This window comes from Dinoponera quadriceps, unplaced genomic scaffold (assembly GCF_001313825.1).
Source record: "Dinoponera quadriceps isolate SergipeBrazil2010 unplaced genomic scaffold, ASM131382v1 scaffold555, whole genome shotgun sequence".
Taxonomy (NCBI): Eukaryota; Metazoa; Arthropoda; class Insecta; order Hymenoptera; family Formicidae; genus Dinoponera; species Dinoponera quadriceps.
The window spans coordinates 852,935-878,248 of record NW_014554717.1 but is presented as its reverse complement, the minus strand read 5'-3'; the positions used below and the strand labels follow the sequence as shown (position 1 = coordinate 878,248).

At 50.3% G+C, this 25,314-nt stretch overlaps 1 protein-coding gene across 10 annotated transcripts in view; it reads right to left on the bottom strand.

Moving 5' to 3' along the window:
* Positions 1–25,314, bottom strand: part of LOC106741126 (protein turtle-like) — a 123,857-nt gene that overhangs the window by 45,041 nt on the left and 53,502 nt on the right. For 5 of the 10 annotated variants that reach the window (XM_014612796.1, XM_014612798.1, XM_014612799.1 and 2 more), the window contains exons 5-6: positions 24,497–24,618; positions 14,422–14,496 (exon numbers count right to left, since the gene is read on the bottom strand). In XM_014612796.1, coding sequence (XP_014468282.1) covers positions 14,422–14,496; positions 24,497–24,618 — 197 coding nt within the window. Of the gene's footprint in view, positions 1–14,421; positions 14,497–24,484; positions 24,619–25,314 lie in introns of all 10 variants that reach the window. The other 5 variants (XM_014612800.1, XM_014612806.1, XM_014612801.1 and 2 more) reach the window with 2 other exon arrangements.

The following is a 25,314-nucleotide window of genomic DNA, read 5'->3' as shown; positions in this document are numbered from 1 at the left end:
ATCTCCCCCCCCGACGACTTCGTTATTTTTGCAGGATGAACGAAATTAAGCTTTAATCCCGCTTAGCGAGCCGGCTCGAGACGCGCTTCATTATTCAGGCGGGCTCCTTCGTGGACGCGCGATCAAATCTCGTTATCCACTCGCACCGGCCGTGAATCATGAGATGATAAATGATGAGACAAGGGATGCAGCAAGTGTCTGAGGAACAGAACGACCTAGGGGCGTTATATACCCGCACACGCCCGTAGGTCGTTTGTTTTCGCGCGAGGAAGGCAAGGCGTGGACGAGACGAAGAGTCGACCAGAGTGACGTCTCCACAAGGGCCACGAAAGAACGTCCGCGGCTGCGAGGCTCCGCGGACGTTCTTGAATTTTCGCAGCCCGTCGCTGTGAAGAAAGAGAAAAAAGGAAACGTACGCTCTCGTGCGTCAAAAAACAAAAAAAAAAAGAAAAGAAAAAGAGAGTACGGTACGAGGTGTCTCAACGTGGTTGTACGTGTGGACGACGTCGTACAGGTATGAGATGCTAGATACGTTCGACGCATGCATGCCGGATGCATTGTATTGCCGCGGGCTCGGCGATGAGGTAATAACGGGAATATTGGGAGACAGCCTGGTGGATTATTCGTATGCGTGGAGCGCGCGGAGATACGGGAGATGTGCGCGGGGAAGAATGAACGGGCGGAAGGCGGCTCGAAGTGTCGAAGCTTAACCACGGAAAGATGCACGGGATCTCGTGGGTGTATTAAATGCGACGTGACGTGGCACGCGAGTCTGCAGGTGCTTCCGACGAATATATCCGGAGGAAGAGAAGGTGTGCGGAAGAAGGTGTGCGAGAACAATTATAAAGTCGGTAGACATTGCTCCGCGAGTGTGAGCGCGCTCTCTCGATAGTGCGATAAGAGAGAGAGATTGGGCAGGTAGTGCAATCTGTGCTTTTAACTTTCAGAAGAGATTAGGAGGCGTGAATGACATTAATTAAGATATATATATATACATAGTGCGCCTTTAGAGAGAATACCAGCCTCTGAAATATTCATTGGAAGTTAATGTTTCGCGTACGCATGTCACACGTGCGCTGCGAACCACTGTTAACGTGATCGTACGTTGGCAGTCGAACGTACGTTAATTGAGATCATCGGCACTTCGAAGGGATAGAAAAAAGAAGACTACGAGCGTACACATACATTACCAGCGCATTAAGAAATAAAGGATGCACATGCAGATGCAAAGCGTAATTGATCGAGCTTCGCAAGGAAGCCCTCGCCGGAACGGCATGCAAAATCGGAGAAAGTCAATTAATGACGTCGTTCTTATTCTCTCACGATTCGGCGGTAACTTGAACGTATATTAATACTCGTCTTCCTTCAAGTCGCTCCCGTGTAAAGCGCAATTTCGGATTTCTTTCGCGTCGACAGCGGCGGCGTTTCACTACCGAGCCGCCCCTAATAAAAATTTAGGTTACGAGGGGACCGAGAGAGTTGTATTATTTATTTTTAGCCGCATCATAAAGAAAACGTACGCGTACGAGCGCGGGGGCCGTACAGGGTTAGTGCCGTTTTATATACGCCTCATTACGCCGCCATTGCGGAAAATTACGTCCTGTTAAGCCGGATGCTAAACTGCCGGTAAGCACGTATATATTCCGAGCCGGGCCCGCCGAGCTAAAACGGTCCGTGTAAACGTCCTGCATTAAAATCCGCTGCGTTATCGCCCGTATTAATGCATTCGCTTCAAGACATTTAACCCCTACAACGACGCGCGGAAGATCCGGGCGATAAAGCCGTCTATATGCGCGCACGGGTATGGGGAACGCGGAAGGGCAGCGGCACGAATATAATTAGTTCTTCAATCGCCGAGGGAGCGGCCGGCGCGCGAACTTCATTTCGCATTCCGTTTCCATTACCGCTCTTCGTGCGTTGTTTAACAACAAGAATGCGGCGCACCAACGATGTTCATTACCGAATGATTCGGAGGTGCGTTAACTGCAGATCACCCGCTCCCACGGAAACTCACTCAAAGCCGATATATTCCCACCCCCGATATACTCCCTCTCCCAAGGAAAAAGTGGAGTATAAAAAAGATTACTTCCGGGCGCAATTTTGATCGGGGCGCGAACAAAATCGCCTGAAAACCATTAAAGTTGAGGCATACATACCTCGAAAATCGCATAAAAACTAAGAAAATAACTGTCCGAGAAAGAGAGATATATATAGATAGATAGATAGGTAGATAAATAGAGGGAGGATATGACGAGACGATATTGATCTCTAAACGGAATTCCGGCGAGACGCAGCGCGAATTGATTAGATCGTCGCATCGCCGTTGCCGTCGTTGTCGATCCGCTCGTCGTATCGGGTATTATATCCGTTCGGGAGGAATTCTACGATAACGATGGACGTAGAACACGCGGCTCGCGGAGCACGTAGTAAAAGCGAGGTGGAGCGCGCGACCGGTCGATGGAATCGAAAGTCCCGTCCCGCATAAATCCCGCAGTCAGCGACCAGAAAGACGGACGGACAGACAGAGAGAGAGAGAGAGAGAGAGACGTTCACCCGATGCGGCGGAAAATCACGCTTCGAGGACGGAGATCGCTGTGTTTGGCGACGATACTCCGTGCTTGGCAGACGACGGCGGTCCTTCCACACATCAACCCTCCACCCCTCTCCCGACGGGGAGAGAGGAGAAGAGGTGAGAACGGAAACGGAAGGAGGGACCACGGTGGGATACAGGCGTGACCGTTACGGCGAAAAGTCGCGAACATGCCGCGACGAATGCGTCTTACACGTTGGGCATTGACTGCCCCAGTTGACGGTTTCTATTTCGAGCTGGCCTACTTGCGGCGGCGGCGGCGACGACGGAGGCGACGGCGGCGGCGACCTCGACGCCGATGACGACGACGTGCACAAGCCCCGTGATTTCAATATTATTCTCCCCGGGATGGCACGTAGAGAGCCCCCGGTCGATATTGCGGAGCCGAGAGTTATCGCGCGCGCCTACCGGCCGCCGCCGGAATCGGTTCAGCTTTGCGCGCTCTCTAAATTGGCTGGAGAAGAGACTCGTATTTTATTCTCCTCCTTCTTGTTTTCCGCCTTTTCTTCCTTTCTTCTCCTCTTTTTTCTTCCCTTTCTCTTATTTTCTTTTCCTTTTTTTCTTCTTCATTCTCCCCGCACCGACGCGGGGGCGCGCCGGCAGAAATGGTTTCGCGCCGGAGGATCGTCCTCAGTCTCTCTCTCTCTCTCTCTACCGGCGTATTCCTTTGGAGAATCCTCTTTAATGCGTCGCCGAGCGTAACGCGGGATTCACAATATCAATCGTGCAACTGTGCAACAAGTTACTCGCGCGGCGCGAGAGAAATCCGTAAATGGATGAAACGAAAGGTTGACGAGATAAATTAGGAGGCACACGCGCGAGGGTGGGAAAAGGAAAAGGGCGAAGGGGTTTGGGAACTGGGGACGGAAATGGCGAGAGAAAGAGTAAAGAGAAACTCTCTCTTGGATTAACGGGTGTAGAGCAGCCCCTGACGAAGAACGGCGCGAGTGAAAGGTGACGTGGCGGCGGCAGAGGAGGGCGGCGAAGGGAGTCGCGCGAAAGGGTATCCATGAAACTGGAATAAATTACCCTACTGAATGGTACCTCGCGCAGAAAGGGAGGGGAGGTGCGGGACCTATATTCTCGGCCCTTTCTTAACGCCGGCAGGATTGCGCGACGACGATAGCGGCAGGCGGCGAATAGCAGAAGTAGACAAGCGCGGAGGAGTAAGGAGAGAAAAAAAAGGATTTATCCGACGAGCTGCACAACGGCCGCTGCCGTTAGGCGAGGCATCTTTCAGTGAGAATAAGTCGTTCCTTTTCGCGCGCGCGCGACTCCACTCATGTGGGCTTACTCGGCTTCGCCTTTATTTTTCATCCCCCCGTGTTTTATTCAGCCGACGACCCCGCTCTCTCGCCCCCCGGGCGAGATACGCCGATGAAATTTAACACGGTCGGTCGGTCGGGCGCGCACGTGCCGCCCACACGCTGGAATTTTCGAATAATAAAGAAGGCTAACGTCGTACCATCTCCCCCTATTTCTCTCTCTCTCTCTCTCTCTCTCTTTCTCTCTCTCTCCCCCTACTATTTTTTACTCCGAGTAAGCGAATCCGGAATTTTAGGCGATAAACGCTTAGCTTTCTTTGCCCGACGCGAAACAAAGGGATCATAGGAGGGTAGGGGGAGCACGGAAATTTTCGAAAATCATGATATTTGCGCGCGGCGTCTCTCTTTCTCTTTCTTTCTTTTACGGACGGATTTTACAGTCTGCGATCTCACGCGCGCGCGAAAGACGGTATCGCTTCGATCGAGGATTATCCGAGAGAACGTACGGAAGCGCGCGCGCGGGCGCACGATGAAATATCGAATATCGAGCACGCTTACCGGCTAATAATATTTATCTGCCGATAAAGCCACTTTATATATTGAGAAGAGGACGCGTGGCATCTCTCTTGTCGGCGACGATATATATATATATATATATATCGATAATTCAATCTCCGTGGAAGCATCCGCAGACGAAGCGAGCAACGAAGTTATTGATAAACTACAAATGCGGCTGTAACTTCGTCCTTATTTTCCCCGCCCGAACGTCACACAAACACTCCGCACATCTGCCGCCATCATTGATCAGCGCCCCTGTGCTTCGTGTTCGTGCGCCGCTTGCGACGTTACGACAGTGTCCGCGCGACCGACTACCCTTCCTCTTCTTCGAAACGCACCCACGGGAAAGTGTAACTCTCGTAATAAGCGGCTTTCCGTCCGCGAGGTTTCCGAGACCGACGAGCCTCCTCTCCTGCGGCGACTCGCGAATCCCCTCGGCGAATAAACCAATTAGGCCGCGGCAAGTTTGTTATTTTTTTTCGCGATCGAGGTCCCAGCGCAACCCTCCGTAGATTAAGCTCAATAATTCCGGGGCGGAATGCTGCGGCGTAATGGCGCATAATAGGGGACAAATAAAACGGTTTCGCAACGAGCAGGGCGAGCGAGCGAGAATCGTGGGTCAGGGGAGAAGAAAGAGAGAGAGAGAGAGAGGACAAGAAAGAGAGTCACCCTCGTCCCTTATGCGTGCCGCGATACTACCGCTTAAGTCATCGGTGGTGGTAGCAAGGCTGCGGAACTTATTGCGGAAGTTTTGATAATTCATCCCCCGAGCGACATCGAGCGAGGCGCGCTATAACCGAGCCGGGTAGGGTTGATATTTAAGGTGGCTGGTGTATCCTCCGGAGAGACCGGGGCTAGCCGAACGAGTTAAATGTTAACGAAGGGGGTTGCTCCTCGAAATAGCGCAGCGGCGGCGGACGGGCGGCGCCGACGCGCGAGAGAATTCGCCCGTCCTCTCTTTCCCTTTCCCTCCCTCCCTCGCCCTCTCTCTCTCTCTCTCTCTCTCCCTCCCTCTCTCCCTCTCTCTCTCTCTCTCTCTGCACTGGGATTGAAAAATCGCCCCGGCACTTTAATTTATTCTCCCACGAAGCGAAGTCGGTGGGACGTGCGCCGGCGCGTGTTAACATTTTCAATATTAGATTACGCCGATAATATGCCGTCTATTATGCAGGAATATTGCGCGCACTGCCTGATACGGGGGAATCATAATAAGCTCCGGGGCAGATTTATATTCAATTGCGCCATTAATATTACGCGATGTTATTATATTACAAACTGCGCTCTGCTCCCCGCGTACACGTATGCGTACGTACGTATGTACGTACGTGTGTGGACACGTATCATCGCGCGATCGTTACGATCCTTATATTGCAATTTCAGCGACACTAATTATTATGCGACGTATCGACGGTAGCGCCGACTTAAAGCATGAAAATTCATGAGGGCGACGCCCGCCGATCGCCCGGCTGAAATATTCCATTTGCTTTTCGTAGAATCAAATTTATCATTCCTATTTTATCGACGCCGCCGCGGGGGTTAATAATAACCCCGGCTAAAGCCGCGATGGAATTGCGAATTCTACGTCTTTCCGCGGCGGTTAATGAATATTTCAGGACGCCGCGCGCTAAGTAGCGGGTAAGTTTTAGCCGGAAACGTTATTAGAGATCGATATCGTTTCTGCGAACAGAAAAGGGAGGAGGGGAGGAAAGGGCGGGCGGAGGGAGGACTCCGTCGGAGAAACGCGATACGCGGCGGAGTCGATTTACAAGGGAAGTTTTCGCGGATCCCTCGCAAATCTACCCCGAAACGCACGTCGGCTGTCGCACGTCACGGATCGTTTCGCGGCTTGTGGAAGTTAGAAAAGCTTCGGTCGCGATTTTAACCGCGAAATTCACCATCTCGCAATCGTTGCGTATATATCGTTCCATCCCCTTTTCCCGCTCCTCATATGTTCGCTCGGAGAAGACCGAGGAAGACCGATCGCAAATACGAAGTAACGACGGCATTCGGAACGACTTTCATAATTACGTTATTCATTAGCAGAGCCGTGATCGAAGTTTTATCAACGTGATTTTAATGCACAGAATGTTCCGGCCCCCCCCCCCTCTCCCCTGTGCGCTTTTTGTTATCAAAGAAGTTTATTAATATTCCCCGAGAGGAGAGACGAGCCGGAGGAGGGGGGGGGGGCAACGACCGGGTAGTGCTTTACCGAGAAACTTCTGAAAAGTCAATACCATTTTCACGAACTTGTTTAGCAAAGACACGGTGAAAAGATAGAGGGATAACGGGCGCGGCGCGAATGGTATAGCCTTGTTCCATGCAACTCGTTTCTCTTTCTCTCTTTCTCCTGCCTCGCGCCAGCCGTTCGATAAAATATCTTTCTAAGCGCGGCGCGACCCGGCGATATTTTCCTACGGTAAATAGAAACGTTTTTGTGCTTCTCACTTGTTTAACGAAAAAAAACTTACGCGGGAGAAACACGCGGTTCTTTTCTTTTTCGTTTCATTTGTTAAAAGCATTCATAAGTAATCAAATATTTATTGGGACTGTCAGTTTTGCCCGTGTTTACTTGTGCTCTGTAGCAGGATGAGACCACAACTACCACCTTATAATTAACCCTCGAAATAACTCCAAAATGTCAGAGAGTAATGTGAGAAGAAAAATTTGAAATCCGATGGAAATCGGATTTTTGACACGCAAAATGCCATCGCTTCGAGCACCGTCTTCAAATGTAAACTTTCTCCATTGTTATCTAGTCGTTAATAAAATAATTTTATTTTCCAAAGATACTCAAGATGGTCATAGTTGTTACCTCATCTTCAATGTAAGCAGTGTTTTCTTAGTGTGCTATTTGTGCGGGTCTCGAAAATATTCACCTCATTGCATTATTGTTAAAAAAAGCTTCGTCTGTAGCCCTTTAAATGCGTTGAATTTTTTGCGATGCCCGATTACTTGTGGGTACTCTCCATAATATCTTTTTAGTCGCGTTGTGTGCGAAGTTGCAGTCTTCCGCGGATGTCGCAGCGCGAAACGGTCGCGCCTGTGCATTAGTAAAACGAATGACGCTCGCCCGCTGATTACGCATTAATGTCGTCGCTGCACGTTACGGGTACACGCGAGAGAGCTAATTTACCAAACTTTTGAGCACGACGCCTTTAAGACGAAAGTTTATTAAACACCGCGGGAGAGCCGTATTAGAAGTAATATCCGAGTTCTTCTTCGCCGGCACTTTCGGAAGATGATACTTGTTTCGTTAAATTGTTTTGAGAAAAAGAGAGAGAAAGAGGAACGTTCATAGCCGTACGATACTACCACCGGATGTTTGTATCAATATTTAATCGAACTCTTTTGGTTTACGTAGAAGTTTCTGAAAACTCTGTTCCAGCGAAACCCGGCGTGATCTCAAGGCAAACACACGTTTCGTTTCTCCCACACGGTCTGTCCGTCTGTCTGTCTGCGTTTCGCCGTTTCGACCTCGAATTATGTTGGAATTTCCCGAAGCTCTTATCTCGATATCGCAGCCTGCATCTTTCCGCGTCGTTCGAAGAAGAACACGTATTAAACTTCCCCCGCGGCGAAATCAGGCCGCGAATACGTCCCCTCCGCGTTCTCGCCCCTTCACGAGAACCGTTTTCTCTCGCTGCTTCGCGCGGGGATCATGTTTATCGGCGGTGGCAATTTTTGTTTTCGAGCGCTCTCGCGCGCTACAAACGTCGCTGCTTCATTAGGACAAACAATCAATATTTGCGCTCGCGACCAATTTACATACTACGTGTCAACATCCAATTAGGTCGATTTATACAAGCAATGTCATAACAACCCGGGGTTGTGGGTTAAAACCGGCCGGGCCGGTCGCGATTTTGCAAAAACCTGCGACGACCAACGACGACGACGCTTCCGCACGTTCGAACGAGAGAGAACGGCCGTCCGAGGCTCCCTCGGAGTGGTGTGTTGGAAGTCGAATGCCGTTTTCACGAGCTTATTTAGAAGAGCGGCGCCGAGATGGAGGAATGCGCGGCTCCAAGGACGGCGGATCAAAGGATGAGAGAGAGAGAGAGGTTCGCGTTGTACTTCGCAAAACTCGCTCGGTTTACAGCGGCAAGTTCGTCCTCCCTGCCGGCCGTCTCGTCGGGAACTTATCGGGCCGGATATCACTTGCGGGAGAGAACGGCAATCGAGTCCACCTCTCACCGGCGGGGAGTCCTAATTCCTCGGAAGAGGTGTGATAGCCGGAAGCCGCGCGATCTCTCGCGGCGTCTTTACGCGGCCGCTTCTCGTTCTCTCGCTGTGTAACGCCATCGCGCTCTCGGGATCGCAAATTGCAAATTAAAGGCCGTTGCAGCAACTAGCGGCCGGGCAACTTAAGGAAAGTACGGTGCGCGCGCGGGCTTTGTGCTCGGGCCCCGCAATTGACGGAGCTCAGGGTATTACGACGTAATGCGGCTCTTTAAGTGAGTTTCGACGTTGCGCCCGCGTGAATTATGTATCTTCTTGCCGAAGCCCGGGTCCCGCCGAGGGACCGGCGGAGCCGGGGTAAAACGTTCCGCTCTTGACTTTACCTCTCTCGTTAACGTGCGATTAATTTAACGCGCGGGATCGATCGAGCTGTGTGCGTTCCGCGGCCGCCGCACACGGGGAAAAGTATTTTCGCCGGTGCGGCGAATTTCACGCTGTCAAACCGACAAAATTCGCCGGTTATTACTATATGGACAGCGAGTCGACGATTTGTCGAGAACACCAATCGCCATTCGCTCAAGCGTTTCTGCGGAATCCGCAAATTATTTTGCTGTAAGAAGAAATGAACGAGCGTCGGGAAATATGGTTTTGTTCTAACAGCAAACGTGTTCTAAGGACGAGTTCACTCACAGTAAAATATTTTCTATTCCGGCAACAAAACTGTTTCTACTCTAATTACGAATCATTCGCTAATTTGGTTATGCCAAGTTAAATTTTATTGTCGCCGCGACGAACGTGCAGTAGCAACGACGGCTTCGCTACGAGAATAGAGGCTGTGTGGATTTTTATCTCGATTTACGTGCCATTCTGTTACTTTCTTCTTTCTTTCTTTACTTTTATTTTATAGAGATTTCTATCGCCTTTTTTTTCTTTCCCTGCGGATTACACAAATGTTTCTATTCTTTTCCGAATAACAGAGGAACAAGAGTGAGGTATATATCGTCTTGCGTAAAATTGCGGAAGAGCTAATCGGTAAGCGGAAGAAAGTAAGCTTTGCAAAGTTTAACGTGTTACTGTCAAGGTTAACGTTGTGAGATAACACCGCGATACTCGTATAAGTATGAGTGAGTGAGCGAGTGAATATATATTATCCCCTTCATCGGGGCCTAGAATAAGTCCTCTTAGAACATACATGTACAGAAGTGTGCTTCAGTGGCGTAGTTGCGTAGTTGAGAATAAATCGTCGTGCGTCGTTTAGATTTTTACCGAAGTTTTCTCGGCCAACATGTCATGTGACACAGCCGATAATGACCTTCTTTAGCCTTATCAGAGATAATGACGTGTACAGAAACTATCTTCCACGTCGAACCGGTCAGTTTATCTCTCTGCGATTGACGTATTCTCAATATTACTTTATTTCTCTCTGCAATCCCCAGGCCCGATAAGAAAAACTTTCAGTAAGTACAAACAATTTTATCCCCCGGCTAAAATTGTAAATTATACCGCGCGCGATATCCAACGGCAACTTTTATCGGTCCATTCCTTCTCACTTGGTTGTTTACTGCCAGAGCCTTCGATATTTTCCCGCGTATGCGTACACTGAGATACGTTCAATTTTTCTTTCTTAATTTAAATCGCCGACAAAAATACAACGAACGAGTGGCGTGAATAAACGTTCGCCGATAACTTTCAGCAAGAAAGAGGAGCGTAAATATGATATCTGCCAATCGTGTGACCGGCACATGTCGATCGCACATGATTAACAGAGATGTCATACTTACATCCCTTTTAAATGATTTTCTTCTGATATTGCTAAATTCATCCCTGAGGAGATTAAAGGCGATGAAATTTATCAAGCTGCGCATACTAATGTAATACCGAGCGAAGCCCGCTGGAAAAGGTAAGAGAATGCAGATATGCATCCGCAGATTCGCTCTATTCCTTTTTCCCCACCGACTTTGTCCCTTTCTCTCGTCTCCTTCATAAACATCCGGCCTTCCATATTCGACGAACCGACTCTCTCGAACTTGACAAACAGGTTAGACCTTCGGTCTAACGACCTGTGGACTTCCACACGTCGCGGAGATACGAGGAGGAGCCTTCTTCTTGCCTTGCGCGCAATGGCAAACAACAGTGACATGTCTGGCGAGATGGTTGCCGGGGCTCGTTGAAATCGCGAGTCCTCGGGGCTCATTGAATTTCCAGAGCGAAAAGGTACGAGTACGCGGGGAGGAGGGGGGAGGGTAGGCGTCTTACGCTACTTTCCATAGTCACGTCGGCGAGCGAGAAAATTGTCTCGGCAGGGCAAACACTCCACGGCTGTTTATCTTTGCCGCGAAATCCCCTCTCGTATCCGCCGTATGAACGAAAATACCTCGCGCGAACGTGCATCCGCGGTCGTGTGTGTATGTACGTGTGTGTGTGAAGGAGGGAGGGAGGACGTATGCGCGCGTGTGCTCTTCTATCGCGCGCGCTATACCGCGATCTCTCGATCCCGCGGGCCGTTTGCGCGGGATAATAAGGATCTTAATGGCTGGCGCGGATTGTTTAACCCGAGAATCATAACCGACCTCTCCCGCTCCTCCGTCGAGTTTTCGGCTGGAATTCACGCGTCTAATTTCCAGCCGGGTGTGTGCGCGGAGCTTTCGCGAAATACTTTCGCGATATTCGCCGCGTGTGCCGCCGCGAGAGAGCCGTGAGCCGAAATTTCATTGAAGCTTCGCGTAAACGCGTTTCGCCCAAAGTTCGCCGCCAGCGGACGGTAAGCGGGACGGTCGAGTCTCGCTTATCCGAGCTCTTCCGCGTATTTTCGCACGCGGCCGAGTTTCCCGCACACGGAAAGAAAAGTCTGGCCTGCCATTAATAAGAAAGAGGGAACAATTTCTGTTGAAGGGATTTTTCGGCCGAAGGGAACAGAATTTCCGCTTCTCATGTGACTCAAATGCAGTTCTCTCATAAGCAAAGATTCCGTTCCCTTCAGCCAAAACGCACTTCTCAGGTTGTTCCCTCCTGCCGGTTAATGCGGCCAGATATTTTTTGCCGTGCGGTAAATCGCGACAACGCGTCAAGGTCCTTCGTTTGCGCGCCGGCGTGAATCGTCATTATTGCACACCACGATCCCACGGATCCTGGGATCACCGGTGCGCAAGCGCCCCGCATTAGCGCTCCGAATGATTTTCTTCCGCCGGGGAGCTCATCTGGCAGCCACCAGCCCGCGTTACCCTAAGGCGTTTATTTTCCACTCGCTCGACGCTTAACGAAAATTACACGGGATTCTAATCGCTATTTTCGGCCGGCGCTCTCACCCTCTCGAGCACGGGATCTCGCTAATTATCTCGTCGCTAATTAGTCGCGACGTCGCACCGAGGGCTGCATTAATATTAACAATGGTAAAAAAGGAGATACGGCGCCGCCAATTAGCGGGGATAACGAGAGACGAACGGCTCTTCGAATGACGAAAGAGGGAGAGAGAGGTGGAGGGGAGGAAAGGGGAAGAAGGCTGCGACCAGAAGAGAACGAGGGTTCGAGGCTTGAGCCGCACGTGGGGATCGACCGCGAGGGAGAAACGGTAACCCTGACACAGTTGAGCAGTTCAGCTTGACCTCCGTGCATTCTGCATTATGCATGCAGACCTCCTAACCCCGTGGCGGATTCGCCTGCATTGGCCTGCAGCGCGGCAAGGTGTCGCCCGCACGTCGTACCGCGTCCTCGCCCGCGTATGCACGAGAAGGCGTCCGGCGCGCAATCGCGAATCACGGAACGGGAGGAATTCGTCGTTCGCGAATTCACGGTCGTACCTGTCGCGGGAAAAATCGTCGACGGCCGGTGGGAGAATTTCGAGAGAGAGAGAGAGAAAGAGAACACACACTTCATCAACTCGCTCGGCCGGTAGGACGTCAAGAGAAACGAACATCAGCCTTGCGTGCGAATCCATGCGGTCGGCTCTTTATATCAGGGGTATCGTTTTTTCTTCAGAATTGAATAAATATCCACTACGAGGCTTTGAATCCCGATGAAATCGTAATTGCTGAATATTATTGTACGCAGCTTGATAGAGCTGAGCGTCGCTTTGCTTGATTAATGTATTAAATGTTAAATGAAATAAAATTTTGTGTGAGCGTCAAGAAGCGACATTACTTACGGGTATCCCTGATGTATAACTGCCGTGACGTTACGATTGTAAACTCTTATTATCGAGAAATGCGACCCTGTAAGGCGACAGCCGCTGGCTGAGAATGAAGTCACTCGGCGGCGGCTGTCGAAGTATTAATACCCGAGGTGTATAGTCCGCGTACGGTATTAAAAATATCATCGCATGCATGTGTCGAGAATGAATTTGAAATAAATATGATAACGCGGCGTCGCCGCATTGTTCTCTCTCTCTCTCTCTTTCTTTCTCTTCTCTTGCTCCTCGGCGAGAATCTCCGCGAAATTTTTCATCGCGATCGACGACGCCACGCGAATGAGCCAGGTGACCTTCGCCGCGCGATGAATGCAACACGATGAAGAGAGATCCGCGGTAAATTCCACCGGCTGGAGAGGAGCGCTTGAATGTGGGGCGAGAAAGGGGGAGGGGGGACTACTTTTGCTTCGGTTTCGTGTTTACGCGCCGCAGCGAGCGGCGGCAGAAAGGAAGCGGAGAAAAATAATTACCTTCCGGCCCACCGACGACGGAACAAAGGGAAAGGAAGCGGATAGTCGACGAATGCTGAGGTTTCACCTTTTTCTCTCTCTCTCTCTCTCTCTCTCCGCACGGGAGAAGGACGCCCCGCGCGCTGCGCGTCCGCGATGTGGATAATATTCAGTTGGAACTCGGGGGGGAAACCTGCCAGGTTGCGGGTAACTTTCGGAGACCTCAGAAAGGTTTCTGACGCGGGGGATTGCAGGAGGGGGAGGAGGACGGTAAGGGAGGACTCGGTAAGTCGGTTTCGTCGCGCGCGCGCGCGCGCGGAGGTGAATGCCTCCTGCGAGTGGAAGCGCCGGTGAAATTGAATTGCAAGAAGACTCTATTTCTCTTTCTCGCGCGCAAACACGCTCCTACATCTTCCGCTCCTCTCTTTCTCCCTTCCTCCTCTTCTCCCTCCTCCCGCTCGCTTCCTTTTTGTCTTTCACTCTACTTCACAATCCCGCTTCTTCTCCGTCTTGGTTTCCACCGTCTCGTCCTCCGCTCCGAGAATTTGCTGTTGCTCCTCTCTCTCTCTCTCTCTCTCTCTCTCTCTTCTCCCCTCCCTTTCTTCTTTTCCCTTCACTCTCCATTCATCCCGTCTCTCCCTCTAGTGTTTGCGCAGTTGACTCGTGTCTCCATTTGTTTCATTAAATTACGCCGTACCCCCTTCCCCTCCCTCGCCGCGCTACCCTTCCATTCGCGACGAGATATATCCGCCATCCATTCGGCTTCGTCGTCAACCGGCAATCCTGCGAGCGCCTCCACCGTTCACCGCTCGCGATGCCGCTCGCGGTACTTTTCTTTCAAAATAGAGAGAACGCGCTCGTGGGGAACAAGAAGAAGAGAGCCTCCATTACGATCCCATCCGACCCTTCAACCCTTTCTTACAAATTTAATGCCCCCTTCCCCCTTTTCCCTCTTTCCTACGCCTTTCCTACGCTCTCTATGTGGCGAAAGGCAGCTCCCGATGTATTAGCGAACGGCCACATTTACTGGCTGGCTTTATGGAAAAACATACGTCCCTCGGCGGAGAGTGCTCGTTAAGGGTAAAAGAAGCAGCAGCAGCAGCAGGCGAGGGAAGAACGAGGGTGGCCGGAGGGGGCGAAACAATAGGAGTCGGCATTCTTGCCGCGAAGTGCGCGCATTAATTTGCATTCTCCACTTACATTTACCCGGTGCCGCCGTAATTCCATCGGAGGGAGTCCCCGTGCCACCCTCCCCCCTCTCGATGAATGGTAACGCTGCAAAAACATTTAAAAGCTCGCGCACCAGCCGAAGAATTATTCGTTATTATTGCGCGCCTCCATGGCGAAAATGATTGCGCGCTCTCTCTCTCTCTTTATCTCTCGCTCTCTCTCATTCCCTGCCGCTCTCGCTTTCTCTCTCGTAGGGCTGGTAACCTCGCTGCCGGCGCGGCATATCGAGTGGCCGGCGGACAGAAATTCATAAATAATTGAAATAATCGCATGTCCCTGTAAACGTCCGGCAATTGCGTAATGTCTCGTAATTGGTGATAAACAGCGTTGAGTGTTATTATTTGCGATATTACACATTTTGCCGATCGATCGAGCGCCGGCATCATTCCGGCGAATAGCGCGGAAGAGGAGAACGTGAGTTGCGCGCTTTTGTCACGCGGAAACGTAAGTCGAACGCGCGATAATTCGGATACAAAACGGGCTCGAGTATCCTCGAACAACTTTCGGCTCGTTCTGTCATTCGCGTATTAAAATAAACAGTCACGAAGAATAACGCTTTCTCGCGGCCGTGGCGGTTATTATTATAATTATAATTAATATTATATTATTATTATTATTATACACGGTGTGCGTGCAGAGCCCGCTTTGTGCCGACTGTAACGTATTCTGGGGTATTTGTCGCGCGAAACAAGATACGCAAAAGACTCTCGTCCCGTCCCTCCTCGGCGAGTTCGCGGGGGCAACTTTCCAGCGCGAGGCGCGACAATGGGATCCGCCTTCCGCTCTGTTGAAAACGCGCATTAATTTTCCGCGTGCGTCGACGCTGCGGTAATCTCATCAGAGATACCACCTGGATGCGCCGTGAAAGCACGTCGCGATGTAAACGCGTGCGTGCGTGCGTTAGTGAGCGCACGTAAGTCCCGTCGGGTGCGCGGACGTCACCCGGGCTACAAAATGCGAGCGGTCGTGGGTGCACTTGTCCTACGAAATGTCGTTCTCCGTTTTGCACACTCGGATAATTCGCACTTTTATACTTTTCTACTCTCTTTTTCTCTTCCGCCCATTGTATCTCTCTCTTTCTCTCTCTCTCTCTCTTTCTCTCTCGGATTTTATGATTTAACGTTAATATGGATGATGTGACACAGATAAACAGTTAGTAAAATTTTCGATCTTCTTATCTGTGTATGTTATGATTTACGCTATGTACATGCTCAACGTTTGTATGTTTTTCAGATATTTTGATTCATTTGCATATGCAATTTGTCTTATATTATCATACGCGCTTGAGTTAATGTTTCAATGTTATAATTTTGTTTGTACACATTCTCTATTATCGGTACGCTTGAGGGAACATTTCGAGAACGCCTAATAAATGTAGCTCTTTCTCTCTCTCTTTCTTTTGTCTTTTATTCGTCGCGGTCGAACCAGTTAGCGGCCGCATAAATGCAAATTGTCGCGTATGCAAATTGCACGTTTGTACTAGCACGTAGCGCTCTTACAATGGTTTATAAGAGACGCGGGAAAACCTCCCCGTCGTCGACTTCGGGTGAAATTCGCCAAATTCGCGAAACGGGTAAAAAGAAGAGGAGGAAAAAAGGGAAAACGAGAGGGAGAGAGAGAGATAGAAGAGGAGGAGGAAAGAAAAATAATTTTAACGCAACTGCCGACTTCCGCCGATACGCGAGCCAAGGCCGTCCGTCAGCCGCTTATGGTGAAACCGACCGTAAGATGTCCCCCTCGGTTAACGCTCGGCTTGCTCGCCAACGTAACGCGGCGTTACGTTACGAAAAGACCGCGGTTGCAGACCAAACAAGCCGTATAACGTCATCTTTTCATTCGCGAATCTTATTTAGCTGGCGGGCTAAAAGGCCGCGTTTGATAAAAAAAAAGAGCCCACCGCGCGCGCGGTTAAGCGCGTCGGCGTGCGCGCGGACTGCGCCGCAATTGCGTTGCGGCTCCTTTCTTTCGGCTTCTCGATGCAATTTACGCCCGGCGCGCGCGCGCGCGTATTTCTGTATGTGTGTGTAAGTGTATACGCACGCGTACGTGTGCGTGCGTGTATGCATGCGTGTGTTTAACGCTGCTACGCCGGTGGAGGTAATCTAATCCGACTTAATCAGAGATAGTACTTTTCGCGAGTGCGTGGTTGAAAAAAAAAAGGAAGAGAGAGAGAGAGAGAGAAAGAAGGGGGGAGGAAGCAGGGGCGGGGAAAAAAAGGACAGAAGGGACGTGGAAGCGAAACGCGGAGGCTCGAAGCGGCACTTGGCCTGAAAACGTCGAATTGCAGCGGCCCGCGTTCCCCGGGCGCCACCGCGCAAACGAGAGAGAAGGAACAGCGTGTCGGTAGGCTCGCACAAGCGCGCGCAACAAACGTCGACGCTCGCGACTTCGCCTCTCGCGAGCCCGGCTGAAGCTCGATGCGAAAAGAGGCGAGTAAAACGCGCCGCGTTTTCCGCGTTTCGTCTCGACGGAAGGGCCGACGCGCGCGCGTATCGGCTTCGTAAAAATCCCACCGACGAAATTACGTAGTAGCGCGCGCGCAAGGAAGAGAACGGAATATACAAGCGAGGTTCTACACCACCAGGTGTGGTGTTAGCTTCGCACAGCGCGATTTTTACGCGCACTTTCGTTGGGTTTATTGACGAGCGAATAAATTTCGCGGGAAAGAGCGGAGAGGGGGAGGAGGGAGGGAATCGCGAGTGTTTTCCTCGGCGGACGAGGTCGTACGTCGGCGTCTTGCCTGTTCTCTCTCTTTCTCTCTCTCTCTCTCTCTCTCCTCCGAACGACCGAGGGCGAGTCGCGCGCAGGTGCGATATGGAGAAATGCGTCGACGTAATTTACGAGAGTGCTTTTTCTTCATTCATCGAATCAGAGCCGGCGCTCGAGAGAGGCACATCCGCTACGGCTTCGACGGACGGTAGCGCGCGAGCACACGGTCCGCGCTTCGAGTACCGGCGGCCGCGTTTCGTAACGCGTTAAATCTATTTGCGAGGGAGGCAAACAATAACACGGCACAACGGCGCATCTGATGAACGATTCTGTTTGATTCGTGTTGCTCCGTGCGCGCGCATTTTGGCGAATTACGCGAGGACAGCGCGGGATTTAATGGGGGTAGTAAATGTAGCTTGGAATTAAAATTCTCACTTCGATACGAGCTATCGACGCGATAATAGAGGAGAAGGTGGTGTTGCGTGGCCCTTGTAGGTATTACGGCTCCTTTTAGCATTTCCATTGTTAAGTGACGAATTACAGCGGGACTACACTGAGAAAAGTTACCGTCGGCGCGCGCGCGCTTATTTATGTATGTGTAACATTTTACACATTTTTATAAAAACGTCCTAGATAATAAATATTCTATTATTTTGAGTTTCGAATCGATTGAACGGCACTTTGATGAATATAATCATGAAGCTTTCAATATAAAATATTGATTATTAACAAAGTTATTGTACAAAATGTAAGAGAGAGGCCGTAATACCACTTTCTCCCCTATCACTCGCGATTTCTTTCAATGGATGCGTTCAGAAATCTATCTGACGAATAGAGTAATATTTAATTGACCAATCAAGGTAAAAAAAAAAGCAAAGATTCCTTTATCATAATTAATTAACAACGCTACTCCACCCGACGAATAGGATTTCTGAACGCGCCCATCGTATCTTCCGCGTAAACCTCCCTCGCCTTTGTGACCGCTTCTTCGTTCTCCATGCGAGACAAAGGAGAGAAAAAGAGAGAGAGAGAGAGGGAGAGAGTTCCGTGTAGAAGGAGCGGCGAAATACCGTTGGCGTTCACCGCTCCCGCGGTTCTGCTCCTCCGCGAGAGGAATTTTTTTTTCCTGAGCTTCTTAATTATGAAGTCGCGGCCTTTTAATTACCGTCGGTAATTGCAAGAGCAGGGCGCAGTCCACCGCAGCCCGCAGATGCGTCACCTGCGTGCGACGAAAAATAGTATCCGAGGGGAGGGGGAGGTTCAGCTTTCGCTCGCGGGCGAGCTTGCAAAAAGTCAGACCGGAAGAGAAATTAGTTGTCAGCCGCAGCGCGGCATAGACAGGGAGCGAAAGCGACGGTCTGAGAGGGCCGGAGCGGGGGTTCGAATCGGGGGGGGGGACAGGAGGGGGTGGTTGGTCGAGACGGTGAAGGAGGGCGGCTCAAAAGCCCCGGGCTTCTCGCGTGATTTATGCGAGATTCCAGCGATGCCGCGTGCTAAAAAAGAAAACAGCCCCGCGCTGTGCGCCACCAACCCTCCCCGGCTCGTCGTACTCACTCACCCACCTACCCGCCCACTCCCCCCGGCTCCCACGAGTCGTCTGGAAATGGAAATGGCCGGCTCGCATCGTTCCGCTGCGCTGAAAATCTCCCGCTTTTCCAAGGTATTTTCCCATGGAACGGGAGAAAGAACGGCGGAGGAAGAGGTGACCCCGGCTGGCCGGCTCGCGCCTCCCGAAGTGATTTGCCGAGACACGGTAATTAATGCTAATAGAAAAATTGTCGGGACGAGCGAGGTAGGTGGGCCTGGAATTTTCAACGACGTGACGCGCGCTCACGAAGGCGACCCTTTATGTTATGAAGGATATAAACACCCGGGATGAAACAGCCTCGCTCCTCGTCCTGCCTCGGTTCTCACACACACACTCTCTCTCTCTCTCTCTTTCTCTCCTTTGAGATACTTTTCCGCCTCTCATGACATTTACACGCATGGACATAACTAGGATTTCGGCGGAAGGCAAACATTTATTTTCACGCAAAACTAATTAAGTCACTTATATTAAAGTCAGTCTTCGTGGATTCTCCGTAAGCTTTCTTGATATCTATTCTTCCAGTTTCTTTCTTTTTGCGAGCACCATTTTTCTGTATACACTTAGTGCACACAGAGTACTGAGACGATTTTCTGACATTGCTGAGCGCAACAAAAAAAGGTTTCACCTTTCGCAACATACTAAAAGACCTTTCAATGGCGCTCGTTGTGCAAAGAATGTCTGGTGATGAAATAGAGAAATTTTCGTTACATTCATTTCTATAAAGCTAATACTTCATCGTTAGTTTTTAAGCACAGAACATGTACTATAGCCTTCGGTAGAACGTAAATTGATAATGTATCAGTTACATTTCTCTCCCTACTTCTGTGTGCTTTTCATAATTCAATTATTTTCCCTTGCCAAAATTTAGGTAAGGGGGGCGAACCGTCTCCCGGTCCTTTGCGTGCGCTCACATGTTTCTTACATTCCTCATCTAATTTATTATCGTTTCCTTCGTTTTGCAAACAGCACGAAGAGACTCGCGCGTTGCGAGAAGAAACGTCGCGACTCCCGTCGTATTCCCTTCGTCCCAGATCCCAGAGTTTGCTCCATCTGTGCCGATTGCACAGCAGCCATTACAGCCTGATTATCGGAAACGAGGATTCGGCTGAATCAGAAGTCTTGCGAAATTCTCGACGTGTGCGGCATAAGCGTCGAATAAAACGCTCCATGTCGTCGTGAGGCGTTCCGTTACGCGGTCCGGGACGCGTGAGATTGCTCGCGCGTAGAGCCGCGTGTGTGTGTGTGTGTGTGTGACGCTCGACACGCTCAGGGCAACGGCACGATTGTGCTCGCGATTAATTTCTATCATATCGATCCCGCGCCGGAAGAGCGTACTCGGTACGGCGGTAGCACTTACGCGAAGACCGCGCGGACACGCGCGCTCCGATCGTTATAAAGCTACGTTCACACTCGAGCACGCATAGGGCGGCGTCGGGTGACGCAGGGTGGCGCAGGGAGGGTGATATCGCGGACATGCGTGGCCGAGGATGTCCGAGTGTGACGACGGCTTAAGACTACGTCGGGCGTGAGCGCAAGCGATTGCGTCGTTGTTGCGGCGATCACAGTATTGTCCCCCCGTGCGGCCGATTGATCGATTAATTAATTACGGGACGATGGTAGGTTTGCGGAGTCAATATTGAATTCACGGTTAATGCGTTTCGGGCGACACGGGTCGGTCGTGGGGGAAATCCGGCGCGAAGTGCGCGAGGCGGCCGCGCGTCTGATCTCCCCCGCATTTTAATCATACATTTAAAAGCGAATGATTTAATGTTTCACGCGGCCGTATAATTTCATCCGCTCGTCGATATGCAGCGGCTCGCACCGGCCGTTTTAATCAATTTATTCCTCGCGGCCAACCCCGGCGAGATGATATCTCTCGCGCGAGCTCAGCGATAGATCCGCGGTAGATACCTCACCGTTGATTTCGCCGATAAGTACGGAGAGCGAGGGGCGCAAATTGCGTGGGGACGAGTCGAGTGGAGTCACGGCTAAATACGCGCAGGCGAAAGTAGAGGAGGGGAGAGGCAGGTACACCTTACATTATTGCGTAACAGGCAAAATTTCCTACGACACACAGAGCCTACGGTCATGCTCGCGACGTCGGTGACCGTCGGATTGGCGGAAGGGCGGCGCAAATCGCTCTTATACCGCGGGAAGATACCGCAAATCACGCGACGTGAGCGCAATTTATCGGCGCTTTCGCGTCTCGTGTAATTACGCGATCCAATTGCTCCCGTACGTATCGATGAAATATCGTATTTTTATGCGACACTCGCACGTGCTTCGTCACGCACACACACGTGCATCATGTACACGCGCGCGTATGTACACACGACGCGCGTTTCCCCTTCCGATTAATCCGCCAACACCGCGCGCGTCAACGACACCATGCAAGGCACCAGAGGTTAGAGAGACAGAGACATGATTTTTCAATTTTCCGCCGCCGAGATAGAAGTGGTGAAAGTGCACTACCCCGCATTGTTTCGTGATGGACGAGCTCGTCGTTCGCCGAGAGTGTCAGGTGCGAGTAATTCGACATTCTCCCGGAGAAATTGTATCTGCGGATATTAATTCGGATATCAATTCGGAAGAAAGGTGGCCCTCCGAGCTGGAGCTGCGAATCTCTCTCTGAGCGAGATGTGATTATCGATTGCTGTGTCACCGTCTCGGAGAGTGAGAAAGAAGGATAGATAGATAGACAGAGAGAGAGAGAGAGAGAGAGAGAACATTATTAATGTCGTTCCGTGACTTCCGCGGATAAAAGGAAAAGGAACACCTCTTTTCGTTTCCAGGTCACGGTACGACATCATCGGAGAATCATCGAGCGAAATTGATCAGTGGATCTGCGCGACGAAGGCTGCTATATCGCGTTCGATTGCGATAAAAGCCGGAGAGCACGAAAAACGGCGAGTATGCGCGTGCAAGCGAGAATCCTCGCGGTCCTAGAGTGGCCGAAGAGTGATCCTCGGATGGCTCTCTCTCTCTCTCTCTCTTTCTTTCTTTCTTTCTCTCTTCCTCCTTCCCTTCTCTCTCGCGTTTTATGTCGCTGGAAGAAAGTGCGAAGGTACGTGAAGCGACGAGCTCGTCGTCGTTCGAAGGGGCCGCGGCGGGTCGTGAACGCGCATAACGCGCGGGCACTTGTACTTAGTCGAGGAGAAAATCAAGACGAGCAACGTCGGCGCGATTTTACGGCGTAGGCGTTCGTGGCGTGGGTTTCCCGGGCGCGTTCGCGCGCGGGATTAGACGAGAAGGAGAGCCGTTCAACGTACGCGTTACGACCGGCGGCCCCTTCGCTCTTCCTCTCTCGCGAAACGGTGCAACGAACTCTCCGTAAAAAATCCAGCACGAGAGTATATATCATTGCGCGCGCGGGTACACTCGTAAGAAAAGCCGCGATACGTCGCATCGATTCGCCGTGCGCGGGAGGACTTTTACGACTCTCTCTCTCTCTCTCTCTCTCTCTCGTGCGTGATCACGCGCGCCAGTACGAGGCCAGGCAAAGCCGTCGCGGTAGATCATCGGCCGATCGGTGGCGATTTCCGTCGCGGGGGGGAGAGGGGCTAGTTCGTCGTTTGCGAAACGCGATTCGGGATAGAGTCCGCTTCACACTTCGAGCGCTTCGAAACGCTTAAAGAAAGAATATACGATCGGTCGGCGCTTCGAAGCGTGAAATAAACCCTGGACTGAGAGAAAGATATGTGAAAATACTGTAACTGTAATCATCATGGTAAAGGGATAATTACACATCAGGAGGAGCAATTTTCTAGCAAGTGTTATTATAGCGTAAGCGATAATAATCTTACTATATATATGTTGTCACCGCTATTTTTCTGGTTAGAATGAATAAAAAAGGTTATTTGATCGGCACCGATGAAATAACTAGAAATTCTCTCGGTGTAGTCTTGATTCGATCGGAATTTCTACCTGGGATTTATCAAATCGCACGACACGCAGCGTTATCGGACCGACGAAACGCACCCCCTCGCCTTTCTCCCCCCGTACCGACGGCTCTCGACGCGCCGATCGTGTCCGCGCTTCTCTCGACGAGGCGAATCAACGTATCGGCCCGCTTTCATCGCGCGCACCCGCACGTCGCCGGCTCCGTGTACACGTAATGTGTATACCGCGGATGATGTATGGTCATCACATGGGGCATGAATGAAGAAAGTCGAAACGCGGGCAATGATCTGGAGTTGATATAGCGCAATCGGTATAGTTTGTACATCTGAGACTGAATGATCGGATGACGTTTGTTACAGAGTTGATGGTACAACAATAATGTTCTCTGCCCTCTCCAGTCCGGATATAACAATATATATATATATATACATATACACACACACACACACATATATAGTTATATATGTATATATATATATATATATATACATATTGTGAAAACTGAAGTACGTTACTCTTTACTCGCTACCCGAGCGAGGGGAGCTCGCGGCGACGCTCGCCCGCTCGCTCGCTCGCTCGTATACGAACGAGAGGCGTGTCCCGTTCGCCATTCGTCGGTCTCAAAACCAAGTCTCAAACAAGACACAAAACGACGAACGAAAGACGTAAGCACGTAAGCGAACAAATCATCGAAAGTATATATATACGGCAATTTCAAGTCTCTCGACAATAACGTTGCAACGCTTCAAAAACGTATTGTGTGCCCACGGGGCTCCGCTCCGCTCCGCTCTGCCTGGCTGGCCGGTGGTACGAGCTCGCTCTATGCAAATCGTATGTAACATTCAGATCGCCAAGTGATCTGTATTCGAGAAGAAAACGCGAGACTCCTCGGCGATCTCCTCCCCGCCGACGCCATCGACGGTGCTCGCTCGCGCGTTCAATCTCGCGAGCTGCACACGTAGGAAGCTCTACGCGTAGACATCGATCTGCCGCGAGACGGTACTTCATTATCGTAGCCGGCATTGTCCGGCCACCTATCAATCGTCTCTAACAAAGTGCAAAGATAAACAGCGACGTGCAAAGGGCGAATTCAGAGGTATAACTGTTTATTCACAGCGGAAGGACGAGGGACGCGCGCGCGCGCGCGTTACGTCACCCTATTGCTTGTTCACGCTCCAATTCGCGATTATGTAACGTTAAATCGGGAAATTAAAAAAAAAAGAGAGGAGTCTCGGAAGTGCAAATTTCTTTCCGCGGTAGTGAGCGCGCGCGTCGAATGAACTGCGCGCGAGCGGGGCGCGCGACGATTTCAGTTGATTTCCAGCCGAAAAAATTGAAAGAATATTTCGCGAAGAAAGAGAGAGAGAGAGTGAGAGAGAGAGTGATCTTTCACTCTCTCCCTCCCTCTCTCTCTCTTCGTTTCTCGCTTTTTTTGTCCCTCCATCAAACGACAATCCGGATACGTCGTATTATCCCGCGTCATTCGTATCTCGCATTCGTTATCTCGTAGCGTACGCATCGCGCAATAATAGCAAAATTAAAGCGTGCTATTGCAGGAAACTCTCTCTCGATAAGACGATGTGCTTCGTGGGAGTGTTAATGGCGTCGGCGGGCGTGCTTGCGATTTTATGCATCGATTGCTCGAGCGTATCCGAAAAAGCGAAGCGAAACGGGACTTTTCGCTCGATGTGACGTCGAGCGATTCTCTCTCGGAACCTGTCGCTTAAATTGTCGCGATAGCAGCTCTGCCGATACCAGAGGCGTAGCGTTCTCGAGCAGTGCCCCCGTCTTTAACTCACGGATATAGAGAGCAGAGGGTGTCGTCCGATATCGTACCGTGTCGCCTACCTTCTTCTCCCATTGGAGAACGTAGGGCACTGGGTGCTCACCGGGGAACTCTACGTGACAGTTGAAGACAACGCTCTCCCCGAGGATAGCCGTAATGTGCACCGCGTCCTGTTGGCAGAGTCCTGAAACAAAAGTGCCGTTGCTATATAGCGATGACAGATACCTCCAAGTTAGGCAGGGAGAAAACTCCCGCGGAGTGGGACTGATTCTGGAAAAAAAAAACGAAGACCCGACAATACGCGTTTTCGTCGGAAATTTCGTGGAAAGTATTTAATCGGTGATATTAATTACGCTGGTCAACAACAGAAATTATATCCTGCATATAGAAAAATATATACTGCATTCAAATAAATATTACTTGTTTCAAGTATTGTTGTATGAGTTTATATGTCCGCAAGTATATCATAAGTTCATCGCAAACATTAAATTTATTCAAAATATATTCTAAATCCTAGTAAGTTTAGCACTTCAGTCAAGAATATTAAATTAAAACGCTAAAACTACAACTTCGATTTAAATATTCAAATTAATTTAACTTCCTTCCGATAAAGTTGATAATATTTTGGAAACAAGGACAAATGCTTCTTTTAAGTAAATAATAATGAGCTTTTCTAATGTTTGTGATAAGTATCTTTTAATACTATTATCGAGGCGATATTCCTTATTCCAGAGATAGCCATTGCTTAAAAGGAGAGAAATTAACTGAATAATTATTTTTCTTCTCGCAGTATAATTAATATTTTTCTTTGTGTGGATCCAAACCGTCAATTCTAGTGAATTTTATGCGGTTGATCACAAATACAACAATTAAAATCACA